Source organism: Trichosurus vulpecula, chromosome 1 (genome assembly GCF_011100635.1).
Source record: "Trichosurus vulpecula isolate mTriVul1 chromosome 1, mTriVul1.pri, whole genome shotgun sequence".
Classification (NCBI taxonomy): Eukaryota; Metazoa; Chordata; class Mammalia; order Diprotodontia; family Phalangeridae; genus Trichosurus; species Trichosurus vulpecula.
Genome location: NC_050573.1, coordinates 54,481,304 through 54,502,709, shown reverse-complemented (window position 1 = coordinate 54,502,709; position 21,406 = coordinate 54,481,304). Strand labels below are relative to the sequence as shown.

Here is a 21,406-nt window from a genome sequence, read left to right as displayed (position 1 = left end):
TGCAGGGACTCACCTGAACTCTCTCCCCCAACCCCTCCAAATATCTTTAAAAATGACTCTAAACAAATTCTAGAGCAGCAGAACCCACAAAAGAATTTAGTGAAATAAATTTCCTGCCCAAGACAACTTGGAAGGTCAGTAGGAAAGGTCTGTCACACCTGGGTGGGAGTGGAGTATAGTCCAGCAGAGGCCACACCAGCACAGACCAGCCAAATTTCAGAATTCCCAGGTCAAGGAGAAAATATTGCAAGCAGCCAGAAAGAAACAATTCACAGTCACAGCCACAGTCAGGATAACACAAAATTTAGCAGCTTCTCCATTAAAGGATCAGAGGGCTTGGAATATGATATTCTGGAGGGCAAAGGAGCTAGAAGTACAACCAAGAATCACTTACCCAGCAAAACTGAGTATAATCCTTCAGGGGGAAAGATGGATTTTCAATGAGATAGAGGACTTTTAAGCATTCTTGATGAAAAGACCAGACTGAATAGAGAATTTGACTTTCAAATACAAGACTCAAGAGAAACATAAAAAGGTGCTGTGGAACAATCTCATTAGGACCAGAAGAAAGATCTTGTCTTGGAGAAATCTTGCATTCCAACCTTTTTGCTCAGGAAATAGTTTAAGAAGAAATGCTTAATGTCCTCAGTGAACAAGACATTTCTACTCCATGGTCCTGAAACAATTATGCCATTGAGATGACACTAATTTTAGGAGCATAAATGTGTTTATTCAAGTTGATAAATGCTTCCTACTTAATTAAAATGCATTGAGCTGAATGTAAAAAAAATAGAATAACAAAGAGAATGGCTATTGGTTGGTTGGTATTGGTCTAATCAGACCACTAGAAGCTTGCAAGGCTCTCTATCTACTACAGGTTGGGCACAAATAGTCCATATGAACATCTGGAGTGGTGATATCTTTAAATTTGCACATCTTGTGTTTCTTTTGACCTACTGCAATTCTGTTTCACTCACAGAGCACAGTGCCTTCTTTGATGAGGGCATGCCATGCTGGGTGGTCCTTTGCTAGCATCTCCCATGTCACTCAATTGGTTCCAAAGATCTTCAGGGAGACCTTGAGAGCATCCTTGTATCACTTCTTCTGACCACCATGTGAGCACCTTCCTTGAGTGAGTTTTCTGTAAAAGAGTCTTTCAGGCAAATGCATATTTGGTATTCGATCAACATGGTCAGCCTATACCATGCCAGGAAACTGAATTTGAATTGTCTTAGAAATATTCTGAAGATCACCTGGCAACATAAGGTAGCAGACACTGAGGTCCTTTCTCAAGCTGAACTGCCAAGCATTCAAACTCTATTGCAGAAAGCACAACCAAGAGAAAAGAAAGCCACCAAAGGAAAGAGGGCCCAGGAGGAGAGGGAGGTGGTTAACAGTGTCGAACCCTGCAGGTGAGTCAAGGTGGATGAAGATAAAGAAAAGTACAAAGGCCAAAGCAATTAATTAGTAATTACTGACCTCTGAAAAAAACAGCATCAATCTAGGGGAGGGGGTGGGAAGCCACAATGCTCAGGGCAGAGGAGTGAATGAGTGGTGAGGAAGTAGAGGCGGAAAGTATAGACTGTTCTTTCCAGATGCCTAGCAATCAAAGGAAGAGACACAGGATGGTAACAGGAAGGAACAGTGGGGACAAGATAAGAATTTAAAGATAAGAGAAATGCTATGCCTGTGGGCAGCAGAGAAGAGGCCAGGAGAGTGAGAGAAATAAAGACAAGAAAGCGAGGGAATGATTCCCAAATGAGAGGACAGGAGATGGAATCACGGGCACAAATGGTAAGGTTAGCCTGGGAAATGAGAAGGGTCACATAACTTTCTAAGATAGGGAGATATTTTCAGGCATGGAGGACAAGAGTTGAGGGAATTCACCGTGGATGGCATCAACTTCGGTACGAGAAACAACAAAGTCTTCTCCTGAGAGGGGAAATGAACATTGGGGGCTTCAGGTGGACCACAGAATCATAAGTGGTGGAAGGGGCCTCAGATACCACCCACGGACAAGGGTACCCTCTACCACGTATCCAACAAGTTAAGACCTCTCCTAAAGATGGCCCATCCCTACCCCAACCATGGCACCCCATTCCACTTCTGATTAGCTCTAATTGTAAGGAAGCTGGTCCTGACTGCAAGCCCAAACTCACCTCTCTTTGGGGCCAAACATTAAATCTAATCTCTCTTCTATATGATATCCCTCCAAATACTTGAAGGTGGCTACCACGTCAATCCTCCCTCAGTATTCTCTTTTTCTAGACTAACTTTTTTTTGCACTGAATATCGTGACTTTATTGATGGTGCACAACAAAGGATTCTATACTTCTCCCCACTATTATAGGGGTGCCTTGGGGCAAGAACGTGAATGGGATCCTTAGGATAGGGACACAGGTTAAAGATGTGGCCTCCCCAGTGGTGGAATTCCCTTTTTGCCTTCAACTAATGCTTATAAGGCATGAATTCATCAGCCTTCACCACTGTGGTCACTCTTCTTTGGACACTCTTCAGCCCATCAATGTCCTTTTCAAAATGTGGCACCCAGAACAAAACAAAATATTTCATGTTACCTGCCCAGGTCAGAGGCTGGCTGGACTATCACATCTCTTGGCCTGTAGTCTCTGTCTCTCTGAGTGTGGCCTGACAGCACTGATTTTTGGGGTAGCTATATCGTTCCGTAGACTCACATTGAATTGTTGTTCAGTCACTTCAGTCATGTCTGACTCTTCATGACCCCAATTGGGGTTTTCTTGGCAGAGATATTGGAGTGGTTTGCTATTTCCTTCTCCAACACGTTTTACAGATGTGGAAACTGAGGCAAACCGGGTTAAGTGATTTACCCCGGGTTAAGTTAGTAAGTGTCTGAGGCCAGATTTGAACTCATGGAAACGAGTCTTCCTGACTTCGGGCTCTATCCACTGTACCACCCAGTTGCCCCATATTGAACTTGGAGTCCACTAAAACCCCCAGCTCCTTTGCAGGTGACCTGCTGTCTAGTCAGGCCTTCTTAGTTTGGTACTTCTAAATTTGATTTTTGTTTAAACTTAGCTGTAAAACTTTACATTTATCTCTACTAAATTTCATCTGATGTCGCAATCTTTTTGGATCATTTATCTGACATTTTAGCACTGCATCATTTGTAAATTGCATAAACATAATGCCCTTGCCTTTATCCCAGACTTTGGTGAAGGAAAAATCCCTGGGGCCCTCCACTAAAGACTACTTTCCATGTTGACATCAAAATATTAATGATAACCATTTATGCCAGGCCACTCAACTAGTTCTGAATCCTCCCATACAATGGTGGGATTTTGTTCACAAGAACAGAATGTGAGATTCAAAGGCTTGGCTAAAACTGAGACAAAGTGTGTCAAAGGTAATCCATTTATCTAACCACTTAACAACCTAGTCAAAATAGAAAATGAGATAAGTCTGATGAGGCCTGCTCTTGATAAAAGTCCTGCTCCTACTTGGGGACCTAGCTTCCTTTACTAGATGAACGCTGAACGCTCCATTCATAATGCATTCGAGAATTCTGCCCAAAATCAAAGGGAAGCTCGCTGGCCGATAGTTTGCAAATGTTGCTCTTTTCCCTTTTTTGAAAACGGAAACATTTGTCCTCCCCTAGTCTGGCAGCACCGTTTTTCATTTCTCCAGGCCCAGCGATCACATCAGTTAGTTCTTTCAATTTCCAGGGAGAGAGTACGTCTGGACCTAGTGACCTCATGAGGTAGTGCAAAGAGTTCTGAGTCAGAAGGCCTGGGACTGGACCCCAGCAGACTGCTTAATTCCAGTGTGACCTTGGGAAAGTTCCTGCAACTCCGTTTTCTCACTTTTAAAATGAGGGGGTCAGGCTAGATGGTTTCTCAGGTCACATCTAAACCCCCTGATCCCAAAGACCCTAAGGTTCCCTGGATCCCTAAATCTCCCAATCCGATAAATCCCTATCCCTGAATCTTCCTGGCTCTAAGGATCACCAGATCCCATGATCTCCAATCCCTAAATCTCCTGACCCAATAAATCCCTATCCCTGAATCTTCCCATTTTTTGAAGGATAAGATGGTCATTAAAGCAAGTTAAGAAATTAATAGCTGTTCTGCTTTGGAGAGAGAAAGCTCCAGCTCAAGGATGAGGAATCTGTGGCCCTCTAGGTCCTCAAGTATGACCCTTTGACTGAATCCAAACTTCACAGAACAGATCCCCTTAATAAAAGGATTTGTTCTGTAAAACTTGGACTCAGTCAAAAGGCTGTACCCAGGGACCTAGAAGGCCACTTGTGGCCTGAGGCCGCAGGTTCCTCAACCCTGCAAGTCCAGCTTAATTGAAATTTCCAACTCTGCTATAGCATATCTCTGTACCCTAGCTTATCACTGGTTTCCTTAATCTCCTGTCAATTTACTCTTTATCCCTGTGTGGCTTGTGGTCTGCTCTCATGACAATATCCCTTCCATTTCTACCTCTGTTGATCTTTACCTGAACGCTCTCAACCATACTTTACCCCATTCTGGTCCCTGGATTCCCTTATACAAGTGTATTTTCTTAATGTATAAGGCTACTCTGCTTCCACAGATTTTCTAGCAATCTTCTTTTTTGTTGAGAAGAAACTCTGTAAGTCACCTTCTAGCCAGGGGTCTCAGTCTTTCTACTAAGCTTCAGTAAATACCCAGGAGGCCAAATTTGCCTCTTAGTATTAGGATCATGTGAATTTGCTCTGAGATCTGAGCCCATGGATCTTACTTCATGCTCCTTCCTTGAATTTTATCTCCTGTGAATTTTTCCATGTCTTGGCTGCTATTCTCCTTCCTACATTGTAACCACTCTCTTATGGGATGGACATTGGTAAGTAGAACTAGTTGGTTTTCTCTCTTCTTTGTTATCTGGATTAGATTTGCTAGACTCCAGGAAAATACATTCTTGCCACCACTGGCATTCGATCCTTGGCTGGGAGGCCATCATTCCTATATTTTAAGTTGCGGTCCAGAAACCCAACCCTACTTTCCCATACCATCTTCTTAAGCCAAGAGGTCTTAACTTTTTGTATATGTAGGTGTATATCATGACCCCCACTGGCAGTCTGGTGAGGTCTAGGAACTCTTTTTCAGAATAAGGTTTTCAAAGGCACTAAATAGTGCTACAAAGGAAACTAAAGATACTGAAATAAAATTGCCAAAAAATTTTTTCAAAACAAGTTTATGGGCCCCAGGCTAGGAACCCTTATCTTCAGCAGTTTGTTTACTTTCCAAATCTGCCTTTCCCTCCTAAATTCCTCCCCACCTGTGCCCCTAAGGGTCTTCAGTTACTCACTCGAGACTTCATAACCCTTGGCAAAGCTTTCCAGATTCCTTTGGGAGTTATCATCTGTGCTTATGTGAATCACCAGAAAAGTCATTATCACAAGTTGGCAAAGTCTTAGGAGATTCTCCTTCATATTTTGGGCTTGTACCCCCGAGGCTGACTGTGATAGGTAGTAAATCTGAGATGGAAGACAGATTGTCGGGCAAGGGTGCACAATTAGTCAGACGGCTGATTTCGAGTGAGCCTGGGCCACGTGAATCTGTGGCTTCCTGGGGCACCTCAGGGGCAGTCAGAGGAGCAGGTGGACATGACCAGCCTCAAGCTGCAGGGATAAAGCCTTTTTGAAATCGTTAACTTCCAGGCCAAAGGAATGAAAGGAAGAAAATAAGGTCAAGAAGGATGGACAGGGGTGGGGGGATGTTGTTTAATCATTTCTCTGACTCTCTGTGACCCCATTTGGGGTTTTCTTGGCAAAGATACTGGACTGGTCCAGCTCATTTTACAGATGGGGAAACTGAGGCAAACAGGTTAAGTGACTTGCCCAGGGTCACACAGCTAGTAAGTGTCTGGGGCTGGATTTGAACTCAGGAAGGAGTCTTCTGGATTCCAAGCCCACCGTCTACCTGTTACACTATCTAGCTGCCCTATAGATGGGAACAGGGAAGGTCTAAGGAACTGGATATCCCAATGAGGACAAAGAACGTACTTAATGGTGAAGGAGAGGTGAAGCAGAGGCAGACATGGTCAGAAAGTCGAGTGAACTCACCAAACATTTACTAAGCACTTACTGTATACTGGGCACCGCGCTGCTAAGCTCTGCAATAAGAGAGGGCCATAAGAATTTAGGCTGGAAGGAACCGTGTAGAGAATACCCAATCTGAACCCTCCTTTTTGACAAATGAGGAAAAGGAGGTCCAGATAGTGGAAGGGACTTGCCCAAGGTCACAAAGTCAGCAAGTGTGGAATTAGAACTTGAATCCAGGTTTTTTGACTTCAAGTCAGGAGGAGTACTCTGAAGAGCTATCTGGGTAGAGAGGGACTAGTAGGTTGGCTCTGCTCAGCCTCAGAAGGCCCCTGTCCCCTTTCAAGATAGCTTATGGTTCATAGAGTCCCTTTCAGTTTAAAAAGCATTTCACATCCATCCTCTCATTTGACCTTCATAATTACCCAAATGATAGAGGAGTACCATCACCCATTTTGCAGGTAGGAAAACTGAGGCCTGAAGAAGCGAAACCAATTACCCAAGGTCACACAGCAGATTAGTGGACTCTCCTATCATTTTTCTGATGCTTTCTTTGGACGTCACCAGACACGGCAAGGTGCCTCAGGTCAGCCAATCAGGCTATGCACAGGCACTCGTGCCTACCTTACCTTATCAATCTCCTTCTGATTGGTGCCTTCTTTCCTCAGCCGCTCAAGTTCCAGGCACCTGCTAACATAGCTCTCCCTGGACTTGGGCAAGATCTGGGAGACACCGTGTAGTGCCTGGACAGCTTCCAGGGTTCCCACAGCTTCCTCCTTGCACTGTAGAAAGAGTGGGTAGGGAAGAAAATTAGGGAGGACCCTCTCCTTCCCAAGAAATTCCTTTCAACAGCTCCTGGGTATCCTCCTTGCAGGCCCCTGTCCTGGGCTTTATCTACTCTGGGGACAAGGGGGAGAGTGGCTGGAGAAGAGAGAAGGACAGCCTAGACATCATGCCATATGAGGGGGTCTGCTCTTCGAAAAGGACAGGGGGTGTGATCACTCTGAAGGGCTACCAGAGGAGATGGATTAGGCTTGCCATGCTTGGTGCCAAGGCCTTCAGCTTAATGTAAGGATCGTTCATGTCCTGGTAGATTTAAAAGGGAAAAGGAACTTACAGGCCAGTCCCCAAAGCCCTCATTTGACAGATGATGGAACTGAGGCCCAGAAAAGTTAAGGCACTTGCTCAGAACCATCCAGCAGGATTTGAACCCAGGGAAAAGACCCTAATCATCAGAGGCATCCCAGTATGGAGCAGGCTTCCTCAGGAGCAGGATATTTGCCCTTGGCACATATTAGACTGGATAAGCTGCCCTTGAAGGGCTCCCACCAGCCTGGGGCACGTAGGCTGAGAATGTGCCAGTTCATCTCAGACAATTGTCTGGGGAGGGGGGAAGCTGGGAGCAGGAATGCCAGGGAAGGATGAGGATGCCCCTGGAGGCACCTTCTTGTGGGCTTTGCTCTGCTCCTCCCCGTAGCGGACCACGTCCTTGATGAGGTCATTCAGCTTCTTGGTCAGCTCCATGTGGCACAGTGCCAGCTTGTCCGAGGACACCCGGAATACCTCCCAAAGCGGGGCGAATGTCCTGTGAGCACCAACCAATAGTCACATGGTCCTAGGCACATTCCCAAAGCGTTCTTCTTCTCATCACACACATGCACACACACATCCTACATCAGTCCCCTTCTAGATAAAAAGGATATACCCATCACCTCTGAGTCTCACGTGACAAGCAAGGCCAATTAGAACCATCTGCCCAAACTGGCAGGTTTTGTTATTGACTGGACAGATGTTAACATGTGACGAGGCTGTTTTCAGGGATGAGGGAGGCTTCTAGTACAAATGCCTTCATTCCCTTTCCCCCAAAGTGCCCCCATTCCCTCCAGCTTTCACACTTCTTTCCCAGCTCCCCTGAGAGGTCCCCTCTTATCCTTCCCCCCACCTCAGCTCACCCCATGGGGGTCCCATTGCCAGCCATCTTAGCAAGCTTTGCCATGGCCTTGGAGTAGGTCTCTTCCACCGTGGCCCTGCAGTGACAGGAAAGAGCAAGGATCTGGTGGATGGAGAGGCCAGTGGGGGGAACGGGGTAGGAGGGTTAGGGAAGGGGGCCTGAGGGTAGGAAGAGAGTTACCTTTCTCGGATGAAATCAGCCAGCTCCTTGGTAGAGACCTGCCCTTGCTTCATGCTGTGGTAGAGGACATCAAAACCATGATTCTTCTCCCCCTGGAGAATGGGAGTGAATCAGCCCAGGTGCCCTCCATCTTGGATATCTCTGCTATCTGCTCTGAGAGCCCTCCAAACTCAGACATTCCACGTTCTAAGAGACCGCCTAGAACATTCTGTGTACTAGGGGTCCTCCCAGCTTGGACGTTCTCTGTTCTGTGTTCCAAGGTCCAAATCTGCCCTTCTGGGAGTTAGTGTTTCTGTAAGAGCTCTCAGAAGGTGAGACGGAGATGCAATCCTGGGCTAGGCATTCAGGGCTCTTTAGTGACAGAGTGAATTAGATCATTAGAGCTGAAACAGACCTTAGAACATGGAATGTCAGAGCTGGGAGGACCCTTAGAACATAGAATGACAGGACTGGGAGGGCCCTTAGAACACAGGACGTCAGAGCTGGGAGGGCCCTTAGAACACAGGACGTCAGAGCTGGGAGGGCCCTTAGAACACAGGATGTCAGAGCTGGGAGGGCCCTTAGAACACAGGACGTCAGAGCTGGGAGGGCCCTTAGAACACAGGATGTCAGAGCTGGGAGGGCCCTTAGAACACTGAATGTCAGAGCTGGGAGGGCCCTTAGAACACAGGACGTCAGAGCTGGGAGGGCCCTTGGAACATAGGATGTCAAAAATGGGAGGGCCCTTGGAACATAGAATGTCAAAAATGGGAGGGCCCTTGGAACATAGGATGTCAAAAATGGGAGGGCCCTTGGAACATAGAATGTCAAAAATGGGAGGGCCCTTAAAAATCATCTGAGACATTTCATCTCAAAGACAGACCGAGGACAGGAAATGGATTTGCCCAAAGTCACAAAGAGTGTGAGGAACAGAGTGGAAATGTGAACCTAGGTACTAAATTCACTTTCGCCTAGATAACACAGCCGTGGTTGTCAGCAAGGAACCTCACGAGGGCCATTCCCAGCCCAGTGCTGTGATGATAACATCTACGATGATTATGGTGACAGCTGGTATTTCAATAGTATTTTCAGGTTTACAAAGTGCTTTCCCTATATGTTCTCCTTTGATCCTCAAAATAACCCAGTGAGATATGTGTGGTTATTATCCCCATTTTACAGGTGAGGAAACCAAGGCACAAGCAGAATGGGTGATCACTTGCCCAGGGTTACAAAGCCAGAGGCAGGATCTGGGGTAAGATGGATGAGATGATCCCTCAGGTCCTCTTCAGGCCTTGCTCCTACGATCTCACGAATTTTGAAAGGGCTAAAGTCAGATTAGGACTGGGGTCCTTGGCAGAGGAGACAGAACGAGGAGGGCTTTGGCAGGCCTGGGAGCAGGGGATGGAAGCAGCTCCCAGGGCTGGGGTGTGGTAGGGACTGGGGGGTGGGGTGGACAGATGGCCCAGAGTCTAGAGGGGGAAAGACGGAGAGCTCGGGATGGAGGCTGCCTGGGGTGGGGTGGGGGTGGCGGGCTGCCTGTCAGGCACCTGCTAGAACAGAGCCCGTTCACATCAACCCCTGTGACTCCAGCCCCAGCGTTCTGGCTGGCATGTCACACAAAACAGCTTTTCTTTTTGCTGCTTAGCTTCAGCCAAGTCCCCCAGGCTTGGCCTGTGCCAGGCAGGCATGCAAAGGCCCTAGGGGGTCTGCCCAGTGGCCTGTCTGAGTCCCCTCAAATTCAGAAACCCAGAATCCCAGGATGTCAGAGTCAGAAGGGACCTCAGCACAGCCATCCAATCCAAACTGTGGCCAGCCAGTCTTTGCTTGAAGACCCCCAAGGAGATATCACTAGATCCAGCAGGAAGATTCTCTGGAAGTCCAACCTACACTTGTCTCCTTGCTTCTGGCCCTGCCCTCCAGGGCCACAACACATCTACCACATCTACCACACAGAAGATAGACACCGTGCCAGCCCAGACTTGTCTCTTTCTAAGGTAAATGCCCCCAGCTCCTTTAACTGCTTTGTTTATGGCCTGAACTGAAAGCCCTTCCCCATCCCCTCTGATCAATCAATAAGCATTTTTTTTTTTGCAGGGGGGAAGGCAGGGCAATTGATGTTAAGTGACTTGCCCAAGGTCACACAGATAGTAAGTGTGTCAAGTGTCTGAGGCCGCATTTGAACTCAGGTCCTCCTGACTTCAGGGCTGGTGCTCTACTCACTGCGCCACCTAGCTGCCCCTCAATAAGCATTTATTAATCACCAGCCATGGACCAGGCTCTTTTCTAGCTTGTCCATGTCCCCCCTAAACCAAGGCACCCAGAAGTGAAAGGATACACCTGCTATGGTCTGACCAGGGCCGAGAACAGAGAGGCTACCACCCTCCTGTCCATGCGTGGCCTGCTTCCCTGACCACAATCGGAGATGCCATTGACTCTCCTGGAGACCTCTGTCATGCTGCTGATGCCTCTTCACATCACAACTCAATTTGATTCATTCGGCAAGCTTTAATTAACCAATTGAGCAATCTATAAGCATTTATTAGACACCTACTAGACACAGGCACTGTGTCAGGCACAGTCCATCAGAATTTCCCCCAATTTTTTTTTGGAAAAATTGCTGTATGAGTCCGAGGCTGGCTCAGGCCTAGGGAAGACACAAAGAAATGCTAACTGCCATTAGCCACTCTCTCAGGTTCCATGGGAATGGACACAGCTGGCCAGAGCCTCTGCTGCTCCCCCACAACCTATCCCTCCTACTGACATGCCTATCCCTGCCAGGGGCCCGCCATCTCACCATCACCAAGGCTAGATGCCACCTCCTCACATTCAATTACGCCCCAAATCCTGGTTGTTCTCCAGAATATTTCTTCTACTCATCTCCTCTCCATCCCACAGTCTCTGTTGCCAATGCAACAACTTCTTTTCTTGTGTCCAGTCTCTGTCTCTCCATAGGCCTCTAGATTCATCTCCCTAAAGTCCACGTCTGATCAGATCTCTTCAAACACTTTCCATGGCTCACCATAGCCCACTAACGAAAGTTCAACCCCTAAGCCTCACATTCAGTGCCCCAGTCTCCAAGTCCATTTCTAACGAAATCTCCCTCAAGTTCAAACACTTTCCATGGCTCACCATAGCCCACCAAAGAAAGTTCAGCCCCGAGGCCTCACATCCAATGCCCCCCAGGAGATACTCCCAATCTCCACTTCTGAGTCTCAGTCCTCCCTTCACACACTCCAATCCCTCGCTCCCTACCCCTAAATGTGCCCTCGGCCTTCATGCTTATCTAAGATTCTCCAGGATGGCAGGTCCTCCTCTATCTCTGTGACAAGGCTTTCCCAGTCCTTCTCACCCTGTAAGACACCCCTCTGCCCTGTTGGGCCAGGCCTCTGATTGGCCAGTTCCTCCCAGAGTGGTTCTCAAGGAAGTAGTCAAGCCGGCACCCTCACTCTTTTCCTCCTGTCTGGCTCCAATCTGGCCTTCTCCACCACCAGGCCCTAGCGAAAGTGTCCTCCAGCCCCCTCCTTCACTTTTTTCACATCCCTTTTCTGAGCTGTCTTCCCCCCAGGATGTAAACTCCTGAAAGGCAAGGACTGCGCTTGGGTTTGGACATTTTTTTCTTTTATTTGTATTTTCACTGGTTAGCAAAGTACCTGGCACATACTAAGTAATTCACAAATAATAACTTCAAAGCCCAGCTCAGGGCACATCTCCTCTGGGAAGCTTCCTCTGCCCTCTCCAGCCAACATACCCTCTCCTTTCTCTGAGCCCCCACAGAATTCATTGTTTATTCAGCCCATGGGCTACTAGCACATCGTGTCTCATGCTATTAGTCATCTTTCCATGTGTGAGAGCCCATCTTTCTTGTGAGCCTGTAAAGAGGGGAGGGGAGGAGAAAAAGGGAGGGAAAAGTGAGGGAAGGACAGCAGAGAAGGGGAAGGGAGGCTGCAATAGGTAATGGAAAGATTTCTTGGCTAGGAGTCAGAAGACTTGGGTCCTAGTGCTGCCTTAGACATTAACGGGCTGTGAGACTTTGGGTAAGTCTCTTCCTCTCTGGACTTAAGTTTTCTTCTCTTTAAAACTAGGGCAGTGGAACAAGTTTCTAAGGACCCTCCCAGCACTGGCCTGCCATGTTCTAAAGGCCTTCCCAGCTCCGATATTCCATGCTCTAAAGGCCCTCCAAGCTCTGACAATCTGGGTTCTAAGGGCCTGCCCAGCTCTGACATTCTCTAGCTCCATTCAGTTCATTCTCTCCTGCGGAACCTCATAAAGCACTCTGGCCACAACAGGACTTAGTGAGCTGTGTCTTGGAAGCACCCTGCCTGCAAGACTTTCTTCTTGGTTTGCCGCCCCTTTCTTCCCTAGCCTAGATGGCCCTCACTGCAAACTGCTAACCAGGTAGTGGGCACCCTGACCAACAGGAGTATGGGCTTCTTAGCAGTGCCAGCATGAGCCAGGCAGTGCTGGGCACCTGCTGTCAGTGGCTAGACAGGGACCCAGGAAGGCCCCCTGACATGAGCCCTGCCTGCCATCTGTCTCTTGCCCTGAAGCCCAGCCTTGGTGAGCAGCAATAGCAACAGCCACAAACTGGGCACTGGGCTCCTTCTCATCTTGGGATTCCAAAAGGCACAGGGACTGAGAATAGGCCTCAGGGACAGGAGAGAAGACTCTTTGTTTGAAGTGAGCCATGGAATGTCACAGGAGGGAGGCAGCCTGAAAGACTAAAAAGTCCTACCCTCTTATTTTATAGATGAGGAAAGAGGTGAGAGAGGGAGAAAGGGACTCGGTGAAGATCACACAGTCAGTGGCTGCCGATGGATCAGAACCCAGGTCTCCCATCTCCCGATCCTACCTTCCACCTGCCTGACTCTCTCGATTCCCTCAAAGCCTGTCCCTTCCAGGAGGCCCTGGGCTGCTGAGGAGTGGGAGGACCCTTTCTCTCCATGAGCCTCAGCTGTGCTCACTGACGACAGGATCTCAAAGCCCATCTCATTTCTAAGAGAAGGGGGAGAAGAGACCTGCTTCCTCTGGGCAAGGGGGGCAGTGGATGATTTCTCCTGCATCCCCAGCAAGGCTGGAGACAGACCCTGTGGAAGGCCAGGGTATGGGGGAGAGGGAAGTATGGCCCCTTTAAGGAAGGGGACCCTGGCCCCAGGCTGTAAGTAGAGGTTGAGAAGCTGAGCTGCCTCTTCCTGGCTCTGTTGCTAGGGGCAACTGGTTACTCGGCAACCTGGGTCTCCCTTTGGCAGAGCTAGTGAGCCTGTAGAAAAGACGAAGAGAGGAGGTCTTAAGCCCACCCCCCAATCTCCCCCAAGGGATAGCCCCCTTCTTCCCTATGGGAAATCAGCTCTAAAGGCTCTAAGGAGTCCTGTGGCCTCAAAGGTTCATGGGAAGAGGGGGAGTCAGTTACAGGGAAAGTGGAGAGAGATGGGAAGACAAGGAAAAATTCCCCAATCATTTCTGGGTCAGGAATGGTCTGGAAATTCCCTCAGCCCAGAACAATTCCCGACATGGAAGAAGAGCAGCCAAGGTGAGGGGGTGACCAGGGGGCAGAGACCTCATCTCTAGCCCTGGGAACTTCAGCCAGGGCCCCAAAGCCTGCTCAGAGAGTCCCCCACTCTGAGGGGATCCCAGTGTAGGAGATTCAGTGTGAAGATGTGGAGGGATCCGTGGCCAGGATCCCTCCTATACGAACTCTTCTCCAGGAAGTCTTCCTTGATTAAACCTGTCCACCATTTTGGATTTCATCCTCTACCCACCCAAGTTCAGGGCTATGCCTGCTCCTCCAACTGGCTTAAGAGTACGGGCCTTATGTCTTCCTCATCCTCTCTCCCTGGGGATTGAGAACTAGAAGGAAACTTACAGATCATTTAGTACAAGCCCTCCATTTTACAGAAGTTCAGAGAGGGTTGCCCAAAGGCTGATGGGCAGGAAATAGTAGAGCTGGGATTTGAACCCAGCTCTAAAATCTCTTTCCAGGGTAACCATCTATTCCCTTGGACTGGAGCTCTCCAAAGGCAGCATCTCAGGCTGTTCCTCTCTTTCTTCTAATTCAGAGTCTTCTCCCACCAGTACGGAGGGCCCACTCAGGAAAGAGTAAATAGACCAGCCCCGGGTACCAGCTGCCATCCCACAGATACCCATTTGCACCAACCCCCAACCAGAATCAAAGCTCAGTCTCGGCAAGCGCACCTCTCCCCTAACAATACAAGAAGCTTTACTTACCCAAAAGTACTCCCCAAAATAGGACATTGTGGCTGCTGGCCGGTCTCTCGAAGACCCTTCTTGTGGTCACTCACTCTAGAGGAAACCAGCTCAAGTCAATCCCTGCTGCAGCCCTGGCTTCAGCCCCTGGAGGAGGGGGGAGAATTCCACTCTGTTTTTCTTTCCTCATCCCTACGGGCAGAGGAGAAGGGGGGACCCAATGAGGAATTGAAAGTGGGGAGGAGAGAAGGCTTGGTGAATACAGTTCCTTCCCCCCACAGTGCCTGAAGCTGGTTGGAGGACAGAAACGGTGGCTGGCCAGGTTGGGAGGTAGAGGGAGAGGAGGGAGGCCTTTGGGGACAGGGCCTGGCTCAGACATCTGGGCTCTCTTGGTGTGAGGTCCCATCAGTGTCAGCCAGGGCAGTGATTGGCGGGCAGTGTCCTGAAGAGAGGACGGCAAGGCTGCCGGTCAGCAGAGCATCCCAAGGCTTAGCGTGTTCCCTATACCCCAGGGAAGCTGCTAGAGGTCTGCTCCCTCTTGTAGGGAAAGGTCTCTCCCCTCCTAGACAGTTCAATTGAGCAAAGCACAATTATTTATTAAGCATGACATGGCATTTCTTACATGGCAGGCAGCGTGCCAAGTGCAGGGTTTAGAAGGGTACTTCCCAGTTTTATCACTAACTCACAATCTGACATTGGGGAAACTCCTTGGCCTTTCTGGGCCTCAGCTTCTTCCATTTGTGAACTGGGGGAGGGGCGCTGGCCTGGCTAGCCTCTAGGGGCCCCTCTGGGCCTGATAATCAGTGTTCTGTGTGCTAAGGGCCCTTCTGGGGTGGGGGTGGGGGCAGTATTGGTGTTCTTGGCAACCTTGCCCCCAGCCAGGGCCCTGGTGGCTGTCATAGGAGCCGGGGAGAGATTCATAATGCATGAGGTGGAAGCTGGGTGCCTGTAGCAGCTGGGGAACGCCGGGTTGTTCTCTGGACAGACACTCTAACTAACTAAAAACAGAGACGAGCACCCTGAAAGCTGGCAGGGTAGCTGGATGGGAGGCGAGGAAGAGAAGCAGGAAGTGGAGGGCGCTGGAGGAATGGGACAGGTCCTGGCTGGGATGCCAAGCAGCTCACTGCCCCATCTGGGCCTTAGTCTCATTTGTAACATGCAAGGCTGAACTGGGGTAGGGAGGGGACACAGAAGGGAATAAGCATCTTTATAACTCCTACTATGCACCAGGCACGCTGCTAAGCACTTAACAAATATAATCTAATTTTATACTCACAACAACTCTGAGAGGGAGGGGCTTTATCATGTCCATTTTACAGATGAAGAAACTGAGGCAGACTGAGGTAAAGTGATTTGCCCAAGGTCACACAGCTAGTGTCTGGGGCTAGATTTGAACTCAGGTCCTCCTGACTCCAGGCCCAGTGTTTTCTCCACTGTCTCACCAGTTGCCTCTAAGCGAATGATTTATAAGGGCCTTCCAGATCTGACAGTCCTGGTCCAAGTTCTAAGGATCATAATAGTTCTGACAGTCTATATTCTGTATTCTAAGGGCTCTCACAGTTCTGACATTCTGGATTCTATGGGCCCTCTCAACTCTGACATCCTGTGTTCTAAGGGCCCTCCCAGCCTTGACATTGTATGTTCTAAGGGCCCTTCCAGATCTGACAGTCCTGGTCCAAGTTCTAAGGATCATAATAGCTCTGACAGTCTATATTCTGTGTTCTAAGGGCCCTCTCAGCTCTGACATTCTGTGTTCTAAGGGCCCTCCCAGCTCTGACATTCTGTGTTCTAAGGGCCCTACCAGGTCTAACATCCTGTGTTCTAAGGCCTTCCCAGCCTTGACATTCTGTGTTCTAAGGGCCCTACCAGGTCTGATAGTCCTGGTCCTAGTTCTAAGGATCATAATAGCTCTGACAGTCTATATTCTATGTTGTAAGGACCCTCCAAGCCCTGACATTTTATGTTCTAAAGGTCCTCCCAGCTCTGACATTCCACATTCCAAGACCCTTCCCTTCTGATATCCTAGGTTCTAAGATTATTCCCCACCTGCATCTCTCATTCTTTGTTCTGTGAATTGTTCTGTGGCCTAGGCAGTGTTCAGACAATAGGGAGGGGGTCCCAATCAAATCACTGACAACATTCAGACATAGTGTGGAGCCCAGGAGAAGGACTGGTGGGAGAGGGAGAGGGGAGGTGAAAGGCCTGCTGCTTCAGAGCCAGGCAGAAACACTGGCTCCGCTTGGCCAGAGGAGAGATGCGGCAGAGAGGCTGAGATGTCACAGAGAGTCAACCAGAGCCCCCATGATGTGGCTGCAATCAACAGCCTCACCTCCCAGCCCCTGATTAGGAGTCTGCGGCTGGACCTCCTTTTGCTTCCTTCAGCCTCTAAGGTTGGCTTGCCTACCCTCGGTAGCTACTCACCCCCCCAAACCAGGAAAAGAAGCCATTTCCCTCTTGAAACCCCAGGATCAGGGAGTGCCCAGGGGATGTACTCATTCCATGTGGCTGCCCATGACACCGGCAGAAGGAGGGAGGAACAAGGGGGCAAGGCTGTGGCTGCCAGGACTCACCCAGGGCTGCTAGATCAGGTGCCCATTAGCTTTCTCCATCCTCAGACTTCCTGGCGGGGGGTTGGGGGGAAGGACACCAAGGAGAAGGGGCAGGAGCTTGATAGATGTCCCCAGAGAAGACGTAGAAACTGAGACAGGAGCAGTGAGGCCTCAGCTCGGCTCACTTCCGCCCGCACAAGAGACTGTTGTGTGGGGCCTGACACCTGGGTACTGGGCTGAGGCCCTGGCAGGAAGAAGGAGGGTTCCTGCCCCAACTCCGTCTCTGCACACCCACAGCTGCTCCTGGGTGTGTGTGTAGAGAGGAGAGCGATCAGACCCACCACCCCAAACAGGATCAGCTGGGGCAGGTTAGGAAGGGGCCTGGCTTCTAATTCTAGCTTTTGCCACTCACTGCCTGCCTGATACCTAAGTCCTTCCCCTCTGTGGGGAAGTTTTCTCATTGGTAAAATTAAGACATCAGACTATCCTTTCTAATGCTAAACTACGATCCAGTAAGACACCCAGTGGGCCAGATCCCCAAGTATCCAAGCTCAGAGTTGGGGGGTTAAAGGTCTGCCCTGGGGATGTGGGCAGATAAGACACTTTCAGAAGGAGAAAACATCATGGAAGTGCAGTTTTGTTTTGTTTGTGACAATAATTCCCATTTCTATAGGGCGTCAAAGTTCACCAAGCTCTTTCCCTATAACGCCTATAGTAAGGGGAACAGTGCATTGTACCCACTGTAGAGACAGAAGAAACTAAGTCTTGGGGAAGTTAAGGAAACCTTATCCAGGGCTGGCCAATTACTAAACACTGGAGTCAGGATTTGAATGCATGTCTCCTGGCTCCAAGGCCAATGCTCTTCCCACAATGCCTCTAAAAACACTAGGGTCTCTCTTCCCACCCCCACCCTGGGGGTGTCCCCCTAGATGTCACCAGCATCTCTCTAGCTAGTGGGATGACCCTGAGTCTTGTAACTGGGCAGGCCTACTCTTCGACCACAGAAAGGTCCACCAGCCTGGAGCGGTGAGATGTAGGGGACCTGGGTTCTAGTCACAAGCTGTGAGGGAACAAGCACTTATTAATCTCCTACTGTATGCTGGGTAGTATGCTTAGCACACAACTGTTATCTCATCTGATCCTCATAAGCCTGGAAGGAGGTGCTGCTGTTATCTCCACTTTACAGATGAGGACACTGAGGCAGATGGCAGTGAAGTGACTTCCTTAGGTTCACACAGTTAGGAAGTGTCTAAGGCCAGATTTGAACGCAGGTCATCCTGACTCCAGGACCTGTGAGCTACCCACTGGGCCACCTCCCTGCCTCAGAGGTCATCTAGTTCTCCACTTCCTAGAGGTGAAGTGGCTGACCCACAGTCACACAGAGCCTCAAGTCCAGGCCTCACTCCAAGGCACCAGGACTCTCTGTCCCTGACTGTGTGACCTTGGGTGACCCCCCCATCTATAAAATGGTGGTAATCACCCCTGCCTGGCCTCTCTCCCAGGGCGACTTTAAGTCTCACATGAGATGATGGACCATGGACAGTACTTTGTAATCCTAGGATATAACATCGGTGGGGACTATGATTATCATTAAGCTCTTCTCATGCATCGAGGGCTCTGGAGGAGTCTCCAGACTCCAAAGCCAGCTTCCCTTCCTTGAAGGATCATAGGCTTCAGAGAGGACTTGAAAGAGAATCCAGTCCAGCCCTGTGTCTGACCTGAATCCCTCGAGCTTCACATGAAGCCTGGGTCATCTCTCCAGGGACAAAACTTCCCCAGGGTCCCCAGAGAGGGAAGGCCCACGTTCCATATCCTCTCCTTCCCAAGCCTGGGGTGGAGGGGACCAGAAGCATCTGGGAAAGTCCCAGAGACAGCACTGCCCTGGATGGGAACCAGCTCAGCAGAACCGAACAAGAGGGGATGCTCTGGCTGGGCCTCTGGGTCAGGGAGTTCATGAAAGTACAGGAGGGCCATGGGCAGAGGTCAGGGGACTGGAAGGACCTGGCAGAGATGGCTGGAGGGCCTGCTCTGCCCTTCCCTCCTGGGGACAACACCACAGCATGAGGGAGGATTCACACTGCACCTGTCTGCCCCAGACACAGCTATTGCCATGGTGTCCCCTCCATCGGCGTGTGAGTTCCCTGAAGGCAGGGCCCATGTTTTTGCCCTTCTTTGTCCCCCAGTGCTTAACACATAATAAGTCCTCAATAAATGCTTGTTAATAGATACAGGAAAGAGCTGGGCAGTGTTCACCGAATCATAGAACGCACAATATCAGAACTGAGTGGGCCTCGGGAACATGGAATATAAAGCGGCAGGGCTGGAAAGGACTTTAGAATATTGAACACAGAAGGTAGAACTGGAACCTCGAGACATAGAACATCCAAGCTGAAGAGTTCCCCAACACGGGGACTCCAAGAATAATTCACAGGGGCCAAAGGGGGCTCACAGACCACAGGGCGTGGGGCTGCCACTTTTAACCTGTGTCGCTTTACCTGCTGGGCTCAGTTTCCTTATCTATAAGATGGGAATAAACATATTTGTGGTGAAAGTGAAGTGAGATCATAAGATGAACATGGAAATCTGTTCATGCCTTAACAACATACATAACTTACATCAAATTCTTACCATCTGGGGCAGGGGGTGGTAATGGAGGGAGGGAGATAATCTGGAACTCAAAGTTTTTAAAAAATGAATGTTAAAAATTATCTTTACATGGAATCGGGGAACAATTAAATACTCTTTAAAAAGAAAGCGAAGCGAGAAGAATCAGGAAAGCAGTCAAGCTTCCACCTGCACTAAGATTTTTGGGATACCCTGTGTACAATGTTAACCGCAAGGACTGCAATGATGTAAATAAGATCAGAGGTTTGGGGCTGGAAGGGACCTCTGAAGCCCTGGAGGCCAAGCCCTGAACTTTACAGGTGAGGGAGCTGAGCCCTAGGGAAGTTAAGTGACTCGCCCAAGGTCACACAGTTAGGAACAAATGTCCAAGGTGGGATTTGAACCCGGATCCTCCAATTCCTGAGCTGATGCCCCTTCCACTGGAATATTAAAGGCCAATAATGATGATCAGAACTGCCCCTTGGGTAATTATGATGAGCTAGAAGAATATTTCTTTCTTCATTGCAGAATTGGGGGACTATGAGTGTGGAAAGCTGCACATACTGTTGGGCTTGGCCAGGGTCCTGCTTAGTTTTGCTGACTTTTGGTTTGTTGTTTGGTTTGGGGTTTTTTGGTACAGTGGATAGAGAGCCAGCTTCAAAGCCAGGAAGATCCAAGTTCAAATCCTGCATCTGACCTACACTGGCTAAGCACTTAACTGCTCAGTGCTCTAGGCAACTCTAGGACTGATTTGTAGGAAAAAAAAAATTTTTTTAAGGTGCTAACCTGCACTGATGGAGGGTGTTTTCTTCTACAGGAGTTCCCTATACCAACAGATCACTGGTTCAATACCTATTTCTCTTCTTTTGTCATAAGGGATGGCTCACTGGGTGGGGAAGGGAAGAGAGACATATTGGGAAATGAAATTATGTAAAAACAAGAGATAGAGATTCAAATTTTAAAAGGCCAAAAAAGAATAGTTGCCTGGCTTCTTTTACTGTGTTGTGATAAGGAAACTCCTTTGTAAAGCTTCAATGCTATAGAAAGCCAGATAAGGGTTACTGCATGCCCCAGGATCTCTTCAGCTCCCCCCACTCTGCCTGGGGGCAGGGACTGCTAGAGATGGTAAGGCTAGGGAGGGGAGGGGAGCAAGGGGTCGTGGCCAGTGGAGGAGATCCAGGCATGGGGCCCCCAAGGGCAGAAGCCTCAACCTCCCAAGGGGAGGGAAGGTTTACCAAACACTTAGCGATTGTCCCTCCCACACCTGCCCTGAATTCTGATCAGGACTCTGCAGAAGGAGTTCACTCCAGGGAGGTATTATCAAGAAAAAGGGGAAAACATCATGTAATAAACTGTCTGGTGTTCCAATGGATGGCGGACACTTGTACCTCCCTTCCCCTAGAAGAGTCTATGCCCCTTCCTGAGGCAGTCGCAGGAGGAGATGGGTCAGAACAGACCTCCAAGATTCTGGAAAAGTCACAACTGCCCAGTACTTCCCTCACTAACCACTCCCACTTAGAGATTCTATGTTTGCAAGGCTGAGGTCCCCAGAATTGAACCAGAAATGGGACTCACTTCTTCCAGTGCCCTAAGCAGTGACCCAGAGCCAGGTAGCCTGGGATTTGTCTGGCTGTACCATTCCCAGGGATAGAGATGCTCACTGTCAGGTGGGAGGGAGGCAGGAGCTATCCAGCTTTGCAAGATCGGGAAAACAGCCACACGAGGGGGGAAGTGCATGCCAACCACACCCAGAGGCCAAACCTGCTCCCAGGCGTGGGTGCACAGCCTCCTCAAGGCACAGGCCTGGTATGTGGGTCAGGAAACACCCTATGGGGGTGAGGATGCTGGCCAGCAAGTTCCCCCTCCCACAGCCCAGGTGGGGCTAGGTGAGGGCTGGAA

The 21,406-nt window shown here is 49.3% G+C and overlaps 1 protein-coding gene across 3 annotated transcripts in view; it reads right to left on the bottom strand.

Moving 5' to 3' along the window:
• Positions 1-21,406, bottom strand: part of FCHO1 (FCH and mu domain containing endocytic adaptor 1) — a 52,809-nt gene that overhangs the window by 28,904 nt on the left and 2,499 nt on the right. For 2 of the 3 annotated variants that reach the window (XM_036741983.1, XM_036741985.1), the window contains exons 1-6: positions 16,925-17,069; positions 14,376-14,546; positions 8,175-8,266; positions 7,996-8,070; positions 7,487-7,628; positions 6,673-6,825 (exon numbers count right to left, since the gene is read on the bottom strand). In XM_036741983.1, the coding sequence (XP_036597878.1) occupies positions 6,673-6,825; positions 7,487-7,628; positions 7,996-8,070; positions 8,175-8,266; positions 14,376-14,402 (489 nt within the window). In that variant the 5' untranslated portion in view covers positions 14,403-14,546; positions 16,925-17,069. Of the gene's footprint in view, positions 1-6,672; positions 6,826-7,486; positions 7,629-7,995; positions 8,071-8,174; positions 8,267-14,375; positions 14,547-16,924; positions 17,070-21,406 lie in introns of those variants that run through there. The other variant, XM_036741984.1, reaches the window with a different exon arrangement.